Source organism: Pristiophorus japonicus, chromosome 15, assembly GCF_044704955.1.
Source record: "Pristiophorus japonicus isolate sPriJap1 chromosome 15, sPriJap1.hap1, whole genome shotgun sequence".
Classification (NCBI taxonomy): Eukaryota; Metazoa; Chordata; class Chondrichthyes; family Pristiophoridae; genus Pristiophorus; species Pristiophorus japonicus.
Window position 1 is genome coordinate 52994469 of NC_091991.1, and position 21210 is coordinate 53015678.

General features: G+C 47.0%; 1 protein-coding gene across 1 annotated transcript in view; it reads left to right on the forward strand.

Moving 5' to 3' along the window:
• Window positions 1-614: 614 nt before the first annotated feature.
• The window catches only part of LOC139281478 (protein mono-ADP-ribosyltransferase PARP12-like), a 75258-nt gene continuing 54662 nt past the window's right edge, over window positions 615-21210 (forward strand). The window contains exon 1 of the mRNA XM_070901649.1: window positions 615-1061. Within this exon, the coding sequence (XP_070757750.1) occupies window positions 727-1061 (335 nt within the window). The 5' untranslated portion in view covers window positions 615-726. The remainder of the gene's footprint in view (window positions 1062-21210) is intronic.

Here is a 21210-nt window from a genome sequence, read left to right on the forward strand (position 1 = left end):
ATACTGAGCTTCACAGCTGAAAATGGTAAGGCAAGTAAACTTAAAGAGAATAGTAAAATGTGTATTTCTCTTTCTGGAAAGTTCCCTGCCATTTCAGCTATTACTTTTTTTTCAGTTATGCAACTATATAATATTTCAAAAGCTCCACAACTGGGTCTGGCATTCATAGTGCAGCAAAACCCTGTCCTAAGTTGGAAAGAACCTGCATTTCTATAGCGCCTTACACACAGCAAGGTTCTATAACCAGCAGTGTGATAATAACCAGATAATCTGTTGCACTGATGTTGGTTGAGAAACAAATATTGGCCGGGAGAACTCCCCTACTCCTCTTTGAATAGTGTTGTGGGATCTTTTACATGTTGGACTGTTTATCCTGGTGTTTGTAGGAAGTACCATGGCCGCAATCACTGCCTAGACTGTCACAAAGAATGGTGATTTGGGAGAGATATGGAAGGACTGATGGTGCCCATAGAAACACACCGCAACATGAGACAATGACGATAAGGGAGGAAAGAAGCTTTAAAACAAACACACAGTCATAACCAAATCAGCCCTTATCTATCTCCATGGTGATTGCAGCACAGTTCCAATTGGTTGTAGTCATGCTATTCTGATCTGGAGAAGAGAGCACGTAATTTTAAGTTTTACTTTCATTTCCTAGATTCCCAGCTTACACATGAAGAAAGATTTTATTTACTGTGGATTGGCAGGAAGTTGGGGCAAGAAATGGCTCTGTCAAAGCTCCCTCAGAATATCATCAAGATCCTCTGTTCTAATAATGGATCTTTGTGTTATGAGGAGCTCCGCAGAAAAATCTCTGACAGTGATGCAGTGTCTGACTTGAATCTAATTATGACGTTGAGAAACAACCAGCTTTTTACCATTGTCCGAGGAACAGGGAGCAAAATACCTGAATGTGAGCTGACCTTGGACAGTCGAATCGTTGCCAGCACTGTCATCAGGCTCTGTAAGGACTACCCTAACAAGAAATGTCAGGATTGTGGAAAGCTTCACCTGTGCAGGTTCTTTATGTTTGGCAATTGCAAATATGCAGAAGAAAGGTAATCAGCAGACCAGTATACTAATAATAGGAAGGTACTGAACCAATGTGAAACACTATTGCGAACTAAGATAATGGAAGCCTAAGCAAAATGTAAACAACTATTTATAGAAAATGGCAATATATAAAATATATAAAAGTATTCTAGAAAGTAGCCTTTGTGGTACTGTATTATCATCGTAAAGAATCTATTGTCTGTTCCGTACTTCGTATTTGTGTCTGCAAGGTGTGAATTATGAGGGAGATGTTCCTCAGTTGCTGCAACAGCAGTGAGCCTGGACATGCACCAGCACATCTTGTGCCACCGAAGCAGGGAAAGAATCTTCCAATATTTTCTGAAGCCCCCTCAGAGCAGACCCAGTGCTAATTGGGTCCTGTGCTGGGAGCACGGAGACCAGCCAAGGGGGAAGGGGGGTGCGTGGGAATATCTAGGGCAGAAGCGTGCCAACTCTGGTTGGAGGCATTCCTGGAGGTTTTCGCACGTGACGCTCCGATTACATGACACCTGTTATTGCATTTACTTTCAAAAGGTTGGGTGCCCTACAGTTCAGTATCTTTGCTCATGGTTTCGGGCCAGCAGGTGTTATGCGAAAAGTTCCGAGAATCAGGAGAGCACCCATGAGCAGGCAAAGAAGGGAAACCGAAGGCAGGGAAGGGATTCGCAGGGAGAAAGCAAAGGTGGGACGCACTTCGATTCCACCAACAATTAATAGTAACTAACTGAAATTGCACCAAAATCTAATAGTAATACTTGTAACACTCAGATTCCCCTCATAACCAACAGTAACTTCCTGATAATCTATATATAACTTCCAGCAAAGTAATAATTGCTTTGCTGGAAAGTTCTGGTATTAACATTTAAATAGAGTGAGGGAGAGTCTGAGTGGTATTGGAGATAATAATGGGACTTAAGATAGACAAATCATAGGTCCTGATGGTTTCCATCCTACGGTATTAAAAGAAATGGATGGGGAAATTTCAGAAGCATCAGTCATAATTTTCCAAAGATCTCTAGATTTGGCAATTGTGGCTTTGGATTGCAAAATTGCAAACGTCAATTATTTAAGATCGGAGGGAGAGAGAAATTGGGAAACTGCAGACCTGGAATTTATCATCAGGGATAGAATGGCTGATCTATGAGAGTCAGCAAGGATTTGTGAATGGTAAGCCATGTCTGACTAATGTAGCTGAATTATTTGAGGAGGTCACTAACATGGTGGACAGGTGAGCATCTATGCATTAAGGAATGGATGCTCTTATAAGTTTATAAGTTATTCCACAAGAAAATGGAGTTCAAAGGCATTTATTGGCTTTCATATGAATTAAGCCTACAAAGATAACTATTATTACTAATAACTACACATATACAATGATAACTATTGCTAACAATAATTACTCATATACTTGAGATACTTATGGTGTAACGAATTACCAGACAATTCACCGTGGCACAGGTTTCAAGCTCGAGGGGACTGGCTGGCATAGCCCTGTCGAATTCTAAACTATCTGTTCTAACACCCTTCTTTTTATACGTATCTTTTACTGTGATACACAAGAATCTGCATGTATTACCTCACCCAATTACCTGGACTTTAGTTTTAACAAGAATCATTCTCCAATCCTTCACCTTGACTGAACTGTTAATCAATTCATTCAACTGGAAACAATTACAGGAACCCAGGACTCTCCAAAGGCAAGTTATCACTTGCCTTGTGCAGATGTGTCCTTGGAAGTTTTAATTCCTAGGAGGACAGCTGAGATATCTATGAGGCTCGGAAAAGAAAGCTTGTAACTGAATGCTTATCAGCTAAAGTCAGGGCTAGAAATTCATTATAGCCAAGAAATGGGCAGCGTTCAGACTAAAAATGGTTAAGTAGCAGCAGTTGAAAATTGTCTAGACTGCACACAAGTAATGATTGCTACAGGCTTTTTTCACTGCTTAGAGGGGAGGTCCATTGATGGTGCAACATCTCATTCTCAACATTGTTGGATATACTGCTGCCTCAACAATCATAAGAAGGACAAAGAGAGAAGGAGCACTTATTTACAAATGCTGATGGCAGATGCCGCCCCAGGGAGCGAACCTGGTGGTTTTCTGAGGAAGCTTTGGAGGCATTGGTTTTAGCAGTGGAGAGAAGTCTGCCGGACTAGGTGGAGAAAGTTTAATGAGCTCACACAAGTGGTCAGGGTGAGTGAAGGCTTCAACAAATGCTACATATCACCATCTGTACCACAATCTTCGCACAGTGCTCAATTCACCACACCCCCAGCACTCACTCACCAACAATCTCTACCTAGCAACACTCACCTTGTATACAATGACAACTATGGCAGGCACAATGGTCATTAGTTATTAGAATTCATGTTATATGTGTGATATGTTTATAGGTACATTTATTAAGGAGGATGCTGTGATACGCCATGACACAGGGATGGTATGATGGGGATGTGGTGAGCTACAGGGATCTGGGGTTTCATTCATGTGAATCGGAGTCTGATGAGCCGTTCATGGACAGCATGTCCAGAAGACCAATTGTTTTGCTGCCTCCGCCTTCTCTCCTCTTCCTCCTCCTCCTCGTCCTCTTCCTTTTCATCCTCATCCTCCTCCCACTCGTCCTCTGACACAGTTGATTGGGGATGGTGCCTTTAAATATCGCTGCTGCAGCCTGATTTCTGCTTGAAGGGCCAGCTCTCCCTGTCATTGTTCTGTGCTGCGTTAAGGTAAGTGGCTAAATCCAATGTTGGAGATCGGGTGTCCAGTGAGGGTTGCACACTCACTGACTTCACGATCTCCAGGATGGTGAGATTCCTAGTGATCGAGTTTATCGATAGCGCTACTGGCATCACCGATATGGCGTGCGGCGCTGGAACAGGCATCAGCTGTCATTAGATCAGTCATTGACAATTTACCGCCACCTCCTAGTGCAAATGCCACACGAATTTCTCCCCCTCTGGTAACTTCTAATTTCACTGTAAATGAAACTGACACTTCCAGCCATCTAACAAACTCATTTAAAAACTAAAGTTAATATAAAGAATTAACTGTGACTTTACATATGGATGTTGTCCATATAGACTTCCAGAAGGCACTTGATAAGGTTCCACACAAGGTATTGGCCCAGAATTTGCGGTTGGAAGCTCCCCGCGGGTAGATGCCTCCGACTGCAAACTTTTCTACTAAAGTACCTGGCTGTCCTGGAGGTTCGGAGATTTGTGGCCCTGGGTCTCTACATGAAGGCCTGTATAAAGGCCCACGTATTCTAGGAGCCTATGTGCTTTGTACATATCCCAGCGATCACGTGGGCTGGCCCAACCAATCAAAATGGGGGTATTCCCATTCATACTTTTAGTGAGTTCTGTTTCTACGGAACTGCCAAAAGTGTGAATGGGAATACCCCCAAAACACACAAACACATTAAATTAAAAAAACACATTACATATTTAAAATGCAATTTAATTAAATATTTTATGCAAAAAAAATTGTTTAAACTTTTAAAAATGTTTTAACAGGGCTAAAAATAAACTTACCTGAATGGACAGGATTTTTAATATAGAAAAGGGTGATAACATTTTATTTTTCTATTTTTGAAGACTCTTTTATCAGCGTAAGAATTTCAAGGACATTCGCTGGGCAGAAGTTGGGCAAATAGCCCAATTCTCCGCCCACAGAGGCTCTTTACTTTCAGATGCAGCGATCTGGCAAGAAAATACTTGACAGATTACAAGTTTTGGGTTTAGGTGCAGGCACATGCCCGTAGGGGCCGCAAATTCAGGCCTATTATGAATAAAAATGAGAGTGCACCTTCAAGGTAATCTCGTGAAATTAGCCTTGGTTGGCAGATAGGAAACAGAAAGTAGCGATAAAGGGAATGTACACGGATTGTAAAGGGCTGGCTCTCTGTGGCAGAGGATGGGGAGGAAGGTGACATCACCCAGCTCAAGGTTTCTCCGCTGCAGAAGCCGGTGACATCATGTAGCGGGAGGGAGGATGGGAAGGGGGTGGGGCTACTACAATGTTCTTTGGGGTTGCTGGTAGCATCCCAGAACACCAGCTGCTGTGCCTGAAACCATCCCCTGCATTTCCTGCTGTGATCTACTGTTTGCTGGTCGACAAATCCTTTTAGCTTGATATTTCAGAACACCAGAGCAGTCGGGAAAGGCCATGGGAGGAGCAGCGACTGCTTCCGTTTCTGACCGGAGGTAATACTGAGGGTGATGAGTCAAAGGAGGATTGCTAACTTAGGCTCAGAAGGGCAACCACCTCAAAAGGCAGCTGACCAGGTGGTGGAGCAAATCAAGGTGGTGCCTATATTCAGGTGGTTGGCAATTCAAACGTTTAACACCTTTTACAAAAAAAACATTGCCAAGCTCAGTATCTGCCTGCTGAAATTATCTTCTTCCGCCGTTCTCGGATGGCATGGCAGCAACACACATTTTCATCGCATCCTCAAAGTTAGCATCATAGGCAGTCCCTCGGAATCGAGGAAGACTTGCTTCCACTCTAAAAATGAGTCCTTAGATAGCTGAACAGTCCAGTGCGAGAACCACAAAGTTGGCCACAGGTGGGACAGATAGTCGTTGATGGAAAGGATGGGTGGGACAGGTTTGCCGCATGCTCTTTCCGCTGCCTCCGCTTGATTTCTGCATGCTCTCGGCGGTGAGACTCAAAGTGCTCAGCATCCTCCTGAATGCACTTCATCCACTGAGGGCAGTCTTTGGCCAGGGATTCCCAGGTGCCAGTGGGGATGTTGCACTTTATCAGGGAGGTGTCCTTGTAACATTTCCTCTGCCCACCTTTGGCTTAGATGAAGTGTCTAAGTCATGCTTGACTATAAATACTCATATAGGCCTATATCAGTTTAATAGGCTACCATTTAGACTGTCTTTCGCCCCCGCCATATTCCAAGGGGTGATGAACCAGATTTTGCAAGGGATTGAAGGGATAGTGTGTTATTTAGATGATATACTTATTTCAGCACCAAACAGGCAAATCCATAAAAATGTATTGCATGAAGTGCTCAAACAGCTAGAGAAGCACAGCGTACAAGTGACTGCTCGCACGTGTGAGTTATTTCAAAACTCAGTGGAATACTTAGGGCACAGAGTAGACATAGATGGTTTACAACCAACCAAGGGAAAGCTGGATGCAATCAAAAATGCACCCACTCCCAAGAATGTCTCTGAACTTTGATCATTTTTGGATCTTTTGAATGATTACGAGAAGTTCCTCCCAAATTTGGCGGCAGTTTTACATCCACTGAATGTGCTGTTGAGAAAACGGGTCCTTTGGAAGTGGTTATAATAATGTGATACAGCATTCAAAATGTGTAAAAGCCAATTGATAGAGAGTAACATGTTAGTTCACTATGATGTATCTAAGGAGATCAAGCTAACATGTGGAGCCTCTCCGTATGGAGTTGGGGCAGTGATCTATCATGTGTTACATAGTGGGGAGGAGAGGCCAATTGCTTTTGCTTCATGAACTCTCAGTGCCAGTGAGCTGAATTATGCGTAAATAGAAAGGGAAGCTTTGGCATTGATTTTTGGGATCAGGAAGTTTCGCAAATATTTGTTTGGTCGTAAGTTTCCCATAGTTACTGACCATAAGCCCCTGACAGCAATCCTCCATCCAAAGTCTCTAGTTCCAACCTTAGCTGCAGCCTGAATGCAGAGATGAGCTTTGATTTTATCGGCATATACATATGATATTGATTACAGACGATCAGCTGATCACAGTAATGTTGATGCTATGTCCAGATTGCCTTCCCCATCACAAGTTACAACCGATAGGGAAGAAGTGTTCTATTTTTCATACATTGATGAACTGCCAGTCACAGCTGAAGAGATTGCTAAGGTAACCAAACGTGACCCAGTTATGTCAAAGGTGTATGATCACATTGCAAATGGATAGCCAAACCAGGTATCAGAGGAAGATATTCATCCATATTCATTCTTGGAATAAATTGTCAGTGGATACAGATTGTATCAGGTGGAGAGCAAGAGTGGTAATCCCAAATAAGTTCAGGTCCAAATTGTTAGGAGATCTTCATGACCAGCACCTGGGAATGTGCTTGACCAAGAGTTTTTCACGCAGTTACTTATGGTGGCCAGGTTTATATAAAGATATAGGGGCCAAAATTGGTCGACATACTGGCCCCTACAGCCGGCATACCATCCAAAAATGCGATTTTGGTCAAAAAACACTTGCATACCGCTGACATACCGCTCGATGGAATATTCATCATTGACATACCGCCGACACACCATCCGCCATGCAGGACCACCCGCATACCGCCCAAAAAGTCTGATTTTCATCGCATACTGCCGACATACTACCGGAGCTACATACCGTCCTGGAAAAGGTTTTACATGATGGTAAGTCGGCAGGAATGGGCGGAGTGCTGGGAGCCGCCATTTTGGAAATCGGGAACTGTCAGCTAAAGCAGCACCTCTGTATTTCTGAAGTGAACAGTGACTTCACAGTGCGATGTTGATTGGAAAAGGTATATTTACTATTATTGAGTAACTTATTAAGATAGAAAGGCACTTTAGTTATATTTTTTTCAAGAATGGGGCCTGTATTATCTCAGCCTGTATTGCTGCCAACCTGTCTAATAGAGGAACCAGATGTGAGGAGGTTTATTCAGCATAGTTATAAGGGTAATGGAAGAGGTCGCAGAATGATGATGATGATGAGGAGGAGGAGGCCTTACTGGCACAGGATCTTCAGGGAGAAGTTGTTCCTCCTTGGACCTGACCGATCGACAGTGTGTTCGAAGGCTGCGCTTCCGAAAAGAGGTGATCAATGAGATTTGCCAACTCAATAAGGCAGACCTGCAGCCCACTACCAGCAACATTGCTGCACTCTTTGTCGAGATGAAGGTGACTGCGGCACTTTCCTTTTATGCATGTGGTTCTTTTCAGGCATCAGCTGGGAACATATGCTCTAATTCTCAGTACGCTACTCATCGGTGCATTCGACAGGTAACCGAAGCACTGTATGCACGCCGGATGGAATTTATAAACTTCCCAATGACCATCATCATCATCTTAGGCAGTCCCTTGGAATCGAGGAAGACTTGCTTCCACTCTTAGAATGAGTCCTTAGGTGGCTGAACAGTCTAATACGAGAGCCACAGTCCCTGCCATGGGTGGGACAGACAGTTGTTGAGGGTACGGGAGGATGGGATAGGTTTGCTGCACGTTCTTTCCGTTTGCCTGCGCTTGTCTTCTGCATGCACTCGGTGATGAGACTCGAGGCGTTCAGCGCCCTTCCGGATGCACTTCCTCCACTTAGGGCAGTCTTTGGCCAGGGACTCACAGGTGTTAGTGGGGATGTTGCACTTTATCAGGGAGGCTTTGAGGGTTTCCTTGTAACATTTCCTCTGTCCACCTATGGCTTGTTTGCCATGAAGGAGTTCTGAGTAGAGCACTTGCTTTGGTAGTCTCGTGTCTGGCATGCGAACAATGTGGCCTGCCCAGTGGAGCTGATCGAGTGTGGTCAGTGCTTCAATGCTGGGGATGTTGGCCTGGACAAGGACACTGATGTTGGTGTGTCTGTCCTCCCAGGGGATTTGTAGGATCTTGCAGAGGCATCATTGGTGGTATTTCCCCAGCAAATTGAGATGTCTACTGTACATGGTCCATGTCTCTGAGCCATACAGGAGGGTGGGTATTACTACAGCCCTGCAGACCATGAGCTTGGTGGTAGATTTGAGGGCCTGGTCTTCGAACACTCTTTCCCTCAGGCGACCGAAGGCTGCACTGGAGGCAGTGTTGAATCTCCTCATCAATGTCTGCTTTTGTTGCTAAAAGGCTCCCATGGTGTGGGAAATGGTCCACGTTGTCGAGGGCCACGCCGTGGATCTTGATGGGGGTCAGTGCTGGGCGGCGAGGACAGGCTGGTGAAGGACCTTTGTCTTACGGATGTTTAGCGTAAGGCCCATGCTTTCGTATGCCTCAGTAAATACGTCGACTATGACCTGGAGTTCAGCCTTTGAATGTGCGCAGACGCAGGCATTGTCCGCGTACTGTAGCTCAACGAGAGGTTGGGGTAGCCCCCAATGACCAGGGAGACACTGAGTGACAGGGCTTTGGGATTTGCATGCCTTGCCAGCTTCCCCAAGGTGCAGGGTGCTATTGACTGTACCCATATTGCCATGTGAGCACCATTACAGGAGGTGGAGGTGTACAGAAACCGTAAGGGATTTCACTCCCTCAACGTGTAGCTCATATGTGAACACACACAGTGGATAATGGCAGTGAATACCAACTTTCCAGGGAGCATCCATGATGCGCACATCTTGCGGGAGAGCATTGTGTCTGACCTGTTCAAGTCTGAGCCACAAGGTAACTGCTGGATGCTGGGTGACAAAGGGGACGGCCTCGCCACCTGGCTGTTGAACCCCTTGCAGAACCCTGAGATAGAACCTGAGCAATGATACAATAAGAGCCATATAGTTACACATAACATAATTGAATAGACAATTGGAGTGTTGAACATAAAAACATAAGAACAGGAGTAGGCTAAACGTCCCCTCAAGCCTGCTCCGCCATTTAATAAGATCATGGCTGATCCGATCATGGACTCAGGTCCACTTTCCTGCCCGCTTCCCATAACCCCTTATTCCCTTATCGGTTAAGAAACTGTCTCTCTCTCTTAAATTTATTCAATGACCCAGCTTCCACAGCTCTCTGAGACAGCAAATTTGAAGCTTGGACCACTCACGAGGCAGGCTGCAATACCAACCTCAGCAGGTTGCTTAGTTCACAGTGGTGTGTTGCATGTTACTTAATTTAACAATCATGCAGGGACAGGAATTGCCACGGGAGACTGCGGGACCACCTGAGGAGAGAGTGCAGGAGAAGGAGGAGGAAGAGGAGGAAAATGAGGGGCAGGACGATGAGGAGGAGAATCGAGATGAACCCATGGCACCAACCCCACAACACCACAGCGGAGGGAACACGGAGCGTATGCCACTGCAAAATTGTTACATCAGCAGCTCATAAATGAACGCTTTGCTTGAATGTGGAGAGCTGCGCTTTGGGATCCTGATGACTGTTACTCTAAAAGTTTGTCATGTGAGCACCATTATAGGAGGCAGAGGTATACCGAAATCATAACCGTGGCAATCGACGGGATTGAGATGGAGAGAGTGCTTAAATTCAATACAAATGTTGATGTAAAAATGTAAAAAGCATACAATTTCAAAACTGTGTAAAACTTGTAACTATAAAACAACTTTAATAACACCTTTAATAAAACTTTAACAACTTTAATACCATCTTTAACAAAAATTTTACAACTTTAATGAACTTTTACAAATCAAACTTCAATTACAACAAAAAGACTCTTTACTTTCCCCGCCCATGTCCTCTGCCCCATCCAGTGTCCCTTTGTGTGACACTGAACCTACATTTGTAAGGGAGTGGTCTCTATGAGGGGGTCAAGTTCCCTTCTGGCCAACTTGAGCGGTTCGAATCGCTCCCACTCCCTTGGGTTCTGTACTCTGGATTTATTTGGGGGGTGTGACAAATGTGCAAAGGACACTGGTTTGATGCAAAAGAACTTTGGTTTTATTACAGTCAAGGTAATACAAGCTTATTACTCTAGTAAGAAAATACAAGGCAAAACTTACAATCACTCTAATAAAGGACAATACAAGGAAAGGTACAAGGTCAAACTTATAATCACTCTAATAAAGAACCATACACTACGTATTCAAAGGGGGTTACAGTAAAATTATACCTCCCACCTCCCAATACCTAATTCTAGCTAGGTTGGACTCCAGGGCAGGCAGGGACTATGCTTACCAATCCTTTTGACAGTTAACGGTAGATCGCGGTTTCGGGTTTCGCTGGATGCGGTGGGGTCTGCTTGCCGTATCCCGAATGTCGAAGAAGACTTCTTGCTGCGATATCTTCAGTTGGGTTGAGTCCGCTGTTGTGGTGTGCGTTTTGGATCTATGGGGTAAGTACCTGGTATTCTTCATTAGAATAGGTTTCTACCGTCTTTTAGGTAAGGTTTTACCCGTTGATAGGTCAGGATTAGATTGTAGAGTGGAAACTTTTCGATTCTTCGGTTTTTCCCCGTTGGAGTTTGCTTCGAGTTTTGGCCGAAGGTGGTGGTTTTTCTGTTGATACCACGTCTGTGCATGTTTTTCCAGCTCAGCCACTATTTCTTTTAAATGGACAGTCATAGCCTGGTCCTCCTGTTGTTCTGATCTTACTATGGTGTTCACCTGTTTCAGGATTTTTCTCAATTGGGTCTTTAAACTGTTTATCTGTGTTTGCAATTCTATATCATCTAGGCTATTTATTACAGAGGATGCTGTATTGTAAGTAGTGAAAACGTCATTTATGATACCCCTTCTAGGTCTCCCTGAGCCTATGGTGTCCCTAGTATTTAGAGTGTATAGGTCTGCTTTGTCTACATTTCCAAAGTCTAACTCATAAAATTTCTTAAACATGTCTCTGAGTAGGGCCTGGTATAGCAGCTCTGAATCCTTTGGACATCATACAGGTAGGTATACCACGGTAAGGTTTAATATTACTGAAGCTATTGCATCATGTACCCCCTGATATAACACCTATTCGGTCAGTACCAATACTAATCCGTTCCCAGGTCCCTTGCTGGTGGTAGCACACCTTTCTATTACTGTGCGTATTGGCGGGGTTGTGGGCAGGGGTTTCTTAATGTGTTCTCTTAGTTCGGTGGCGTTAATTGGGAGTGAGGAGTGTGGGATCGCACACCCATGTAGGCTAGAATCCCACCCCATCCCTTCCCCTTCATCTTGCCTTTGCCTAGCGAAGGTGATCGATATGTCTGCGGGACAAATACTGTCTGATCCCCACATGCAAACATAAATTCCTTGTTCGGATTCCCACCATTTGTCCCAACACACTTTTACTCCTCCCCGTGTCCCCGTGATGGTGCGGTACATATCATTACCGAGTCTTTCCCAGTCCGATTCCTGGTCCCATGCGTCCTTGCTGAGTTTTCTGAACCACGACCATCTTCCCAGGGGAATGTTCCCTTTGCAAGTCAAACATACATGTTTTCCCTCTGTAACACTGACTCGGGCAGCGATGATCCGCATCCGGGGACATGGAACTGAGGCCTCCCTGTAGGTAAAACCTTCCTGGCTGGAGTAGCGGGTAGAATTAGATCCCAGCCACCCTGGCCATCTTCCCTCGTGGGCATAAACGGCGAGTTCTTCCACGTCTCGGGGGCCATCCCCGGCGGTTACGATCGGTGCTCTTTCTCCTGAACACCCGTAGATGAGGGATTCTTCCACGTCTCCTCGGTCGCCGCTGCTCATCCCTATCAGGGCGAGCAGGAACAGGATCCTTCTTATGCCATCCTCTTTCCTGTAGGGGCACATAAAACAGATTGTCTAGCCCTGAGAAAGCTCTCTGGCTTGACAAAGGTGACCGAGTTCCAATTTGGGCTCATAGTCTTTAATTGACTGGCTGTCTTTTTCAGTTCCTTGTGGACTGATGTCTGCTTTTAACTTTATCTCACAGTCGTTTTGCTCTTATCTTACCGGTGCCTCCTTAACAGTTATACCGGTAGATTCTTCTTACTCCCCGGTATTACCCGGCCTGTGCCTCTTTTAATAGCTGCACAGGTAGATTCTTTTCTTTACCCCAGTTAAATAATACATATATACTTATCATTACACAGAATCTTACACTACTCTAACTTATTCACTAAACATTCTTAAATTCATATCATACTATATATGTACATCTGCCACCCGTCTCCGGGTGGCCAGGTTAATTCCTGCCTTCTCTCTTTCTTCTCCTTCCGCTGGGTGTCCAGCAAAGTAGGTGATAGGTCGGTCTGCACCGTCTAACCCTAAGTACCCTGACCGGACGTGGGTTTGAGTCTCACACTATCGGGGGAACGTCCCCTCCGGTGCTGCAGCACACCGCTCCTTTGGGGGTGGCTGCTTGGTTCCTTTTTTCCCCTGGGGGTTGCTCTGCCTGGTCAAGGGCTACGGGCTGGGGACTCTCACTTGGTGGCTGGTCCACCGCTATCTCTTCTGGGGGGTCCCTTGTTGCCCGAGGCTACCGGCTGGGTGTCCCTGTTCGCGGGCTGGTCTCTGACCTTAGGTGCCCTTTTGCAGCTGGTCCCTTTCCCGGGGCTGAACCATTTAAATTGGAGCGCTGGTGACCACGGTGTCTTTGGCCGTGGTGTGCGGGGAGTCCTTCTTAAGGCTCCGGCTGCTGGAGGTGTGTCCGAGTCCAAATGTTTGGGGGAACCGCTCTCCAGTAACGCAGTCCACCGCCCCTCTAGGTGACGTCTGTGGGTCTGCCACATCCCCTGTGGGAATTGCACAGCCGGAAGCTGTTGGCTGGGGGTCCCTGTTTTTAGTATAGCTTACAGTTTTTGGCTGTCCCTTATGTTTAGCTGCTGTTCCTGGATTGAAAAGTTTGCACTGATTTATGTGGAACCACTTTGTACGGCGGGGCAATTTTATGGCATAGACCATGGGGCTTGCCTTGTCGACAATGTGGTACGGTCCCATGTACAGTGCCCCAAAGACCCCTATTCTAGCGAAGTTCCTCACCATAACCTGGTCCCCTATCTCCCACTCATGGTGTTTGCGGGGTTCTAGCAGCAGTCGGTTGCTCCGATGCAGTTTTCCCATGTTGTTAGCAGCCTGCCAGTGAATCTGTTTAAGGTGTTCAAACAGATTCCTGACAAAGCTGTCCTGGTTCACTTCTCTAAGCTGACCTTCCATGAGTATCGGGCTAACACATGGATGGGGGTTCCATGGCTCTGCGGTCATGAGCTCGTATGGGGAGTACCCCGTGCTCTTTGACTGGCTGGCCCGGATCCCCATGAGGACCAGTGGTAGGACCTCTACCCACCCTTTGGGTGAGTCCCCTGTCTCTTTGTGCAGCCTTTCTTTGATGGTGCGGTTCAAACGCTCCACAGGCCCGGATGACTGCGGGTTGTGGGCGACATGCCATTTTCATTGGATGTCGAGCACCTAAAGGGTCTCCTACATCACCTGCCCGGTGAAGTGACTCCCTTGGTCGGCCTCCACGTATTGTGGTAGTCCCCATCGAGAGAATACTTCTCTGACCAGGATCCTGGCTGTTCTCTGGAATTCTCTGCCCAAGGAAGCAGTTGAGGCTAGCTCATTGAATATATTCAAATCACAGATAGATAGATTTTTAACCAATAAGGGAATTAAGGGTTATGGGGCGTGGGGGGATAAGTGGAGCTGAGTCCACGGCCAGATCAGCCATGATCTTGTTGAATGGCGGAGCAGGCTCGAGTGGTTAGATGGCCTACTCCTGTTCCTAATTCTTATGTTCTTATGTTCTTATGTTTTTATTAATGTTGGGGAAGTCCAGAACCAGGTGTCACAGTCTAAGGATAAGGGGTAAGCCATTTAGGACCGAGATGAGGAGAGATTTATTCACCCAGAGAGTGGTGAACCTGTGGAATTCTCTGCCACAGAAAGATGTTGAAGCCAATTCACTAAATATATTCAAAAAGGAGTTAGATGTAGTCCTTACTACTAGGGGGATCAAGGGGTATGGCGAGAAAGCAGGAATGGGGTACTGAAGTTGCATGTTCAGCCATGAACTCATTGAATGGCCTACTCCTGCACCTATTTTCTATGTTTCTATGTTTTTTTCTATGTTCCCAGGGCAGTGGCTTTGGCATGTGATGGCTTCCACCCATTTGGTGAATACATCCACTAATACTCGGCAGTACTTGTAGCCTCCCTGGGCAGTGGGTAGGGGCCCGATGTAGTTGATTTGGATCAACTACCAGGGTCCCTCTACCCTCCTGATATGTCCCATAGACACCTTTCTTTTCTGGGGGTCGGGGTTGTTGGCCGCGCACACCAGACAGTTAGCACAGAACTCGCAGACGTCTTCCCTGAGTCCTGGCCACCACCCTGCCTGTTCCACTCGTTGCCAAGTGGTCTCAGGTCTGGGGTGTCCTGCTCCTGGACTCTCGTGGGCCAGCTGGAGGAATTGCAGTACTAAGCATTGCTCCCCCCTGAACAGCTTGCCTTCTTTAATGGCAATCGCTGCGGTGCCGAACGGGCCGTCTATCCTTTCCCCTTTAGCTAGCGTGTTCAGGACAGTTTTGAGGACAGGGTCTTGGTCTGAACCATTTTTAGGTCCGGGGTCAAAGCTATCCCTGCCTTCCCTGCCGTCCCTATCCTGCCCCTGACTGCTGCGATGGGTCCTGGGTTGTACGGATCCCAGAGCTTGCCTGTACGGGCACACTGCTTGGCTAACATGTCAGCCTGCTGGTTTCCCTCGCTACGGGGTTCTGTGGTGGAATGTGCCTTCACCTTATGTATGTAGATATTCCCTTCCTCCCCTACGGCTTTCATGATCTTTTCCAGTAGGGGCTTAATTGCCAGCGGTCTCCCGTCTGCGGATGTGTATCTGCGGCGGGACCAGATAGCTAGGTACTCCGTACACAAATTGCATGTGAACATACTGTCCGAGCAAATCGTGTATGGGGTAGGGAATTCTTCGGGGTGTGTGGCTACGTACACCATCACAGACAGTTCAGTGTGCTGGGCGCTAATAGTACTGGGGAGTTTAATCGCCAGGGCAATGCCTGCCTTGGGGTCATAAACTCCGCAGCCTGTGAGTCGTTCACCCGCAGATACGTGCTTGAACCGTCCACATAGATCGCTTGGCCTGTGGGGTGCAACCCAGCCCGAAAGCCTATGTTAATTTCCCATACTCCTTCTACAGAACACCGATGGGCTGTCCCTGCATAAATCATGTTGGCTGCGAGTCTTGGCTTGCAAAGACCCTTTACCCTTAGGTCCATTTGAGAGAGGAGCAGGGTCCAGCGAGCAATGCGGGCACTGCTCACTGTCCCATCCTTGATTCTCCCGTCCAGGAGCATTTGGGTGGGCGTATGGTGGGTAAGGAGTGTGATAGGGGACCCCCCTGTGAAGATCAGTGATCTTTTCACAGCCCAGTGAGTGGCTAGGAGGTGCCGCTCACAGTTGGAGTATCCCTTCTCCACATCCGTGAGTATCCTGGAGGAGTAGACCACTGGTCTCAGCCGGCCGTGTCGCTCTTGGAGCAGTACTGCACTCAGGCTGTCCCCACTGGCTGCTACCTCCAGGAAAAACTCTTTACCCCCATCTATGGCCCCTAGAGCTGGCGCGGCCTGCAGGTCTTTCTTGAGTTGGATAAATGCTGCCTCGCAACCTTTGTCCCATTCCCACTCCACCCCCTTGTGTAGGAGTCGGAGCAGAGGGGCTGCTGTGGCTGCATAATCCTCAATGAAGTCTCTGCAGTACCCGGTTAGCCCTAGAAAAGATCTTACTCCTGTTACTGTGTTGGGGGCTGGTAACCGCTGCACTGCTTCCCTTCTAGCTTGGTCAATGGCTCTTTCCCCAGTGTGCACAGCCAGTTCTAGGAATTTTACTTCCTTCAGGTCGATCTGTGCCTTTTGGGGTTTATTTTAAATCCTTCTTCTTTCAGCAGCTCCATCAGTTCAGCCAGCAATGGGCCATGCTCCTCCCCCTCATCGGTGAACAGGAGCAGGTCATCCACATACTGTTCTAACTGCTGGGGTCTGCTGAAACTCTTTAAACAGTTGGCCATACACTGATGGAATATACTGGGGCTGTTGTGGAAGCCCTGAGGGAGACAGTTCCAAGTTTATTGCTGCCCTTTAAAGGTAAAAACAAACTTGTACTGATCTTCCCTTCTTAAAGTTATGGACCAGAACCCGTTGGAAATATCCAGCACCGTGAAGGTGGTCACGGAGGCTGGGATACTTCCAATGAGGTCGGCGACAGCAGCAATGGTGGGTGCACAGGCGGGGATGTTACAGTTGAGTACTCGATAGTCCACCGTGGCTCTCCAGGAGTTGTCCGGTTTCTTAACCGGCCACAATGGAGAGTTCACATGGGTAGCTATTGGTCTCAATACCCCCTGTTTAACCAAAGAACCCAAGGCTGTTTCCATGTCTGCCTCCGCCTCCCTGGGGAAGTTGTACTGTTTCTGTGGTCGGGTCATGAGGTCCCCATCTATGCTAACCTCGACCCCATTTATTCTCCCGTAGTCGTGTTTGTGAGTAGCAAAAGCTGCAAGGTTTTTCCTCACATACTCTTGATATTCTACAGGGGTGTTACTAACCAGTGAATCGAGGTCGTAACCCTCCTTTGGTTTCATGGTGCACACCGTCCCTTTTCCCTGTTTTCCCGGGATAACCATCACCTCACTCTCCTGTCCCGTACAGACTGACCCCCAAAGACAGTGGTTTCTTAAATCCACTCGGATCCCGTGGCCCAGGATGAAGTCAGCCCCCAGGATCCCTCTCCCTTCTTGCTCCCACTTCATCAGGACACAAGTCCACTTAGTGTGGAGTGTACCTAAATGGATGGAGAGCGGAACTGAGAATGAGCCAGTCTGTTCAGTGCCTGTGAAACCCACCAAGCTGTAGGGGACCCCGTTAGAGAGAGGTGAGGCGGCAGGGTTAGCTGCATAGACAAGGGTGCTTGAGGCACCGGTGTCCAGCAGGTAAGTCCCTTTCACCTTTTCCACTTCCATCTGTACAGTCGGTCTTCCCCCATGCATCATACTCAAGGGCACACAGGTGGACAGGCTGTGCCTGTCCCAGTCACAGTTTTGGTTGGGAGGGGGCAGATGGGATCTCGGAATCGGTGGCGGTGGCTACCTTCCCAGGGCCATCTAACATGGCTCGGAGCGCAGTTAAAAAGGTATCGAATGAGTGGGGAGGGGCTGGCTTATCTGTCTCGGTCTTTTTGGCAGGGGCTGGAGAATTCTTTCCTGCGCTATTCTTCCAAGGATTTTTACAATCCTTTCTCCAGTGCCCACACTTTCCGCACCCGAAGCAGGTACGTTTTGTATCGGAGGGGTTGTGCCTTCCCCTCTTATCTTGGCTAGGTCGGATTTCGTGAACCCTTCCTTTTTGTGGGTGCTCTTCGGTCCCTCTGCCGTTTCTGTAAGCTAGGGTCAGTTGCCTAAGCACTTCTGTTCTGTGGCTTGGGGATTTCTTGGGTCGAACCAGGCCTCAGCCTTAGTTCTTATTCTGGGTAAACTGGTGGCTACTAGGCTTCGGAGCCAGTGTGCTAATTCGTCCGGGTTTAAGTGATCTCTGTCTTTGTCCCCACTACAGGCGCTTTTATACACCGGCCACAATAGGTCTGAGAAAGCCTGTGGGGTTTCTCCTGTGAGCTGCACCTCTTTCTCTACTCTAGAGAAGGGACTCCCGTTATTGCAGCCCATAGCTTCTAAAATGTCCTTTTGGATGGCAGCAAGTGTTTCTGTCCTCTTTTGCTCTCAGTAGAGAGGGACTGGTACAGTTTGCTGTCTAGGGAGAGGAGAAGCACATTGGCCATTTCTGCATCATCGCACTCATTAATATCCCCTGCCTGTTCCACTTCCACAAAGTGAACCGAGGGGTCTCCCTTTGGAGTTAGCTTTCCCAGGTGGCTTATCATAGCCCTAAGGTGTGGGGAGTGTGGGGGACCACAAACTGACTTTCCAGTGGCCTTGGACCCCTGGCAAGGGTGGGCGGGCCAAACCTCTGTTGCCGGACTGGGCACATTGGCCCTGGTTCTGGCTCTCCCTGTACTGACTCTCCTCCCTCTCCTCCCTGTGGGCAAGCTGAGCTGAAACTCGGTGCTACAGGTGGTGGTGGTTCACTATCCCTGTTCGCCCCGCATCTGATTTGCCCCTCCTGCTGCTGAAACGGTGCAGTCACCGGTGCCACAGGTAGTGGCCAGGTAGTTTCTTCCTTCTCTTCCAGGTTTACCTGAGGCGTACCCTGGCTTATTAGGCATACCATGCCTTTTGCCTTGGACAGAGCAAGGTTTAAACTCTTAATTTGTTGCTGGCAGGGACCGTGGTCTCCCGATTCAAACCCGTTACTGCTAACTACTTTATACGCTGCTTGCACATCTTTCAATCTTTCCTGGAGCTCTTTTACTTGTAGGGTGAGGTGAGTGCTTTCCTCCCTCAGTGACTTTTCATTACCTTTGACCTCGATAACCTGACATTGAAAATAGTCCTGACTGTTTTTAAACCTTTCCATTATCTGGGTCCTTTTCTGTTTTAGCTTACGGAGTTCTCCCGATAATCATTCTTCTGACATAACCCTTTCCTGGTAGTCCTCTGCGCATTCCCTTAACTCTGCCTGTAATGTTTCATTCATTCTGTCTAGGAGTTGGACCTGTCGCTGTCGACAGACCAACCAAATTGCTTTCTCTACTGCTTCCTTGTGATCTTTGCTTCCTGTCCACTGGGTTGCAGTGTCAGTTGGACGCTCCGCGCGCAATAGACTAAGCACCCATTCTTTAGTGACATTCACTTTCTTATACACATAGGAGAAAATCCTCTCTTCCATCTTGGTTCTTTGCCCCAAACCAGCACTCTCCACATCACACCCCTTGTACCAGAGTCCTGCCTTTGCGGTCTCTATTTTGTAAGAGGGGGGTGGTCTCTATGAGGGGGTCAAGTTCCCTTCTGACCAACTTGAGTGGTTCGAATCACTCCCACTCCCTTGGGTTCTGTACTCGGGATTTATTTGGGGGCTGTGACAAAAGTGAAAAGGAAACTGGTTTGATGCAAAAGAACTTTGGTTTTATTACAGTCAAGGTGATACAAGCTTATTACTCTGGTAAGAAAATACAAGGCCAAACTTACAATCAGTCTAATAAAGGACAATACAAGGAAAGGTACAAGGTCAAACTTATAATCACTCTAATAACCATACACTACATATTCAAAGGGGGTTACAGTAAAATTATACTTCCCACCTCCTAATTCTAGCTAGGTTAAACTCCAGGGCAGGCAGGGACTATGCTTACCAATCCTTTTAACAGTTAACGGTAGATCTCAGTTTCGATGTTCGCTGGATGTGGTAGGGTCTGCTTGCCGTACCCCGAACGTCGGAGAAGACGTCTTGCTGCGCAATCTTCAGTTGGGTTGAGCCCGCTGATGCGGTAAGGTACGTTTTGGATCTATGGGGTAAGCACCTGGTTTTCTTTGTTAGAAATAGGTTTCTACAGTCTTTTAGGTAAGGTTTTACCCATTGGTAGGTCAGGATTAGATTGTAGAGTGGAAACTTTTCGATTCTTCGGTTTTTCCCTGAGTTTGGTTCAAGTTTTGGTCGATCGCGGTGGTTTTTCCGTTGATACCACGTTGACTGTGGTCGGTTGCTGCCGCGATGGTGATGTTCTTCCTTCCTTCAGGACTTCAGGACTTCGAGGCTGGAGAAGTTAGTTTACAACTGTCGCGTTGGTTTCTCTCCTTGTCTTGATGACACAGCGTAGTGTGGTACTAGTCTGTCAGTCAAAGTGTCATCTGAGGTAGTAGCAGCCTTGTAGCTATCTAGCAACCTAACCTCTGTTGAAAACAGGGGCCAGTTATACGATTTCAGTGTTTCTAATCTTGGCGCCAAATCTGTTCAAAACCCTTTGTATAATTTTGGCGGGCTTAGTTCTTCTTTGTAATCTTTTGGCGGGCTCATTAAAAGTTGATATGTTTTGGGTGAGTTGATGTTCGAAAACTGTTTCCTGATGCAAATATTAGTTTGGTAATTGCAATGTCCTTTTGTGCTTAGTCTTTTACATACAGGCTGGATTGGGCCTCTTTGTGATGTATATGCTGAAATGGTTGTCCAGACCCATGTTGATGGGTAGCTACCTCTGGGTGATTTTGTGATGTAAATGTTTCTTGTGTGGGAAGGATTTTCGAATACTCATTCTTCCAGACAGGTTAACTTAGTTCTCACACCCAGTTAGCTTCACTTAATTAGACTGTCTCCTGCTTGTTCCTTAGGTCCGCCCACAGCCTTGAGTTTGTCTTTTAAAATCCAAAATTCTATTAAAGTTCGTAGTTTCTTTCATAAGCACTTTAGAGTTCCAAACTTTTCGGTAGATTGTCCCAAATTAAATTTCTTTTCGAATGAGCCCAGCCACTGGCGGGGTTTCTTGTGAATTTTGCACCTGCTTCACATTTACATGGTACATGGCACATGGAGGGGGAGGTGCATAAAGGGCGGGTGGCGGGGGGGGGGTGCATAAATAAAATCATTACTTGCTCTTGCTACCCTCACCAGGTCATTCCACCTCTATACAGCACCTTTCCTTGGTACGTACCATGGTACTTTT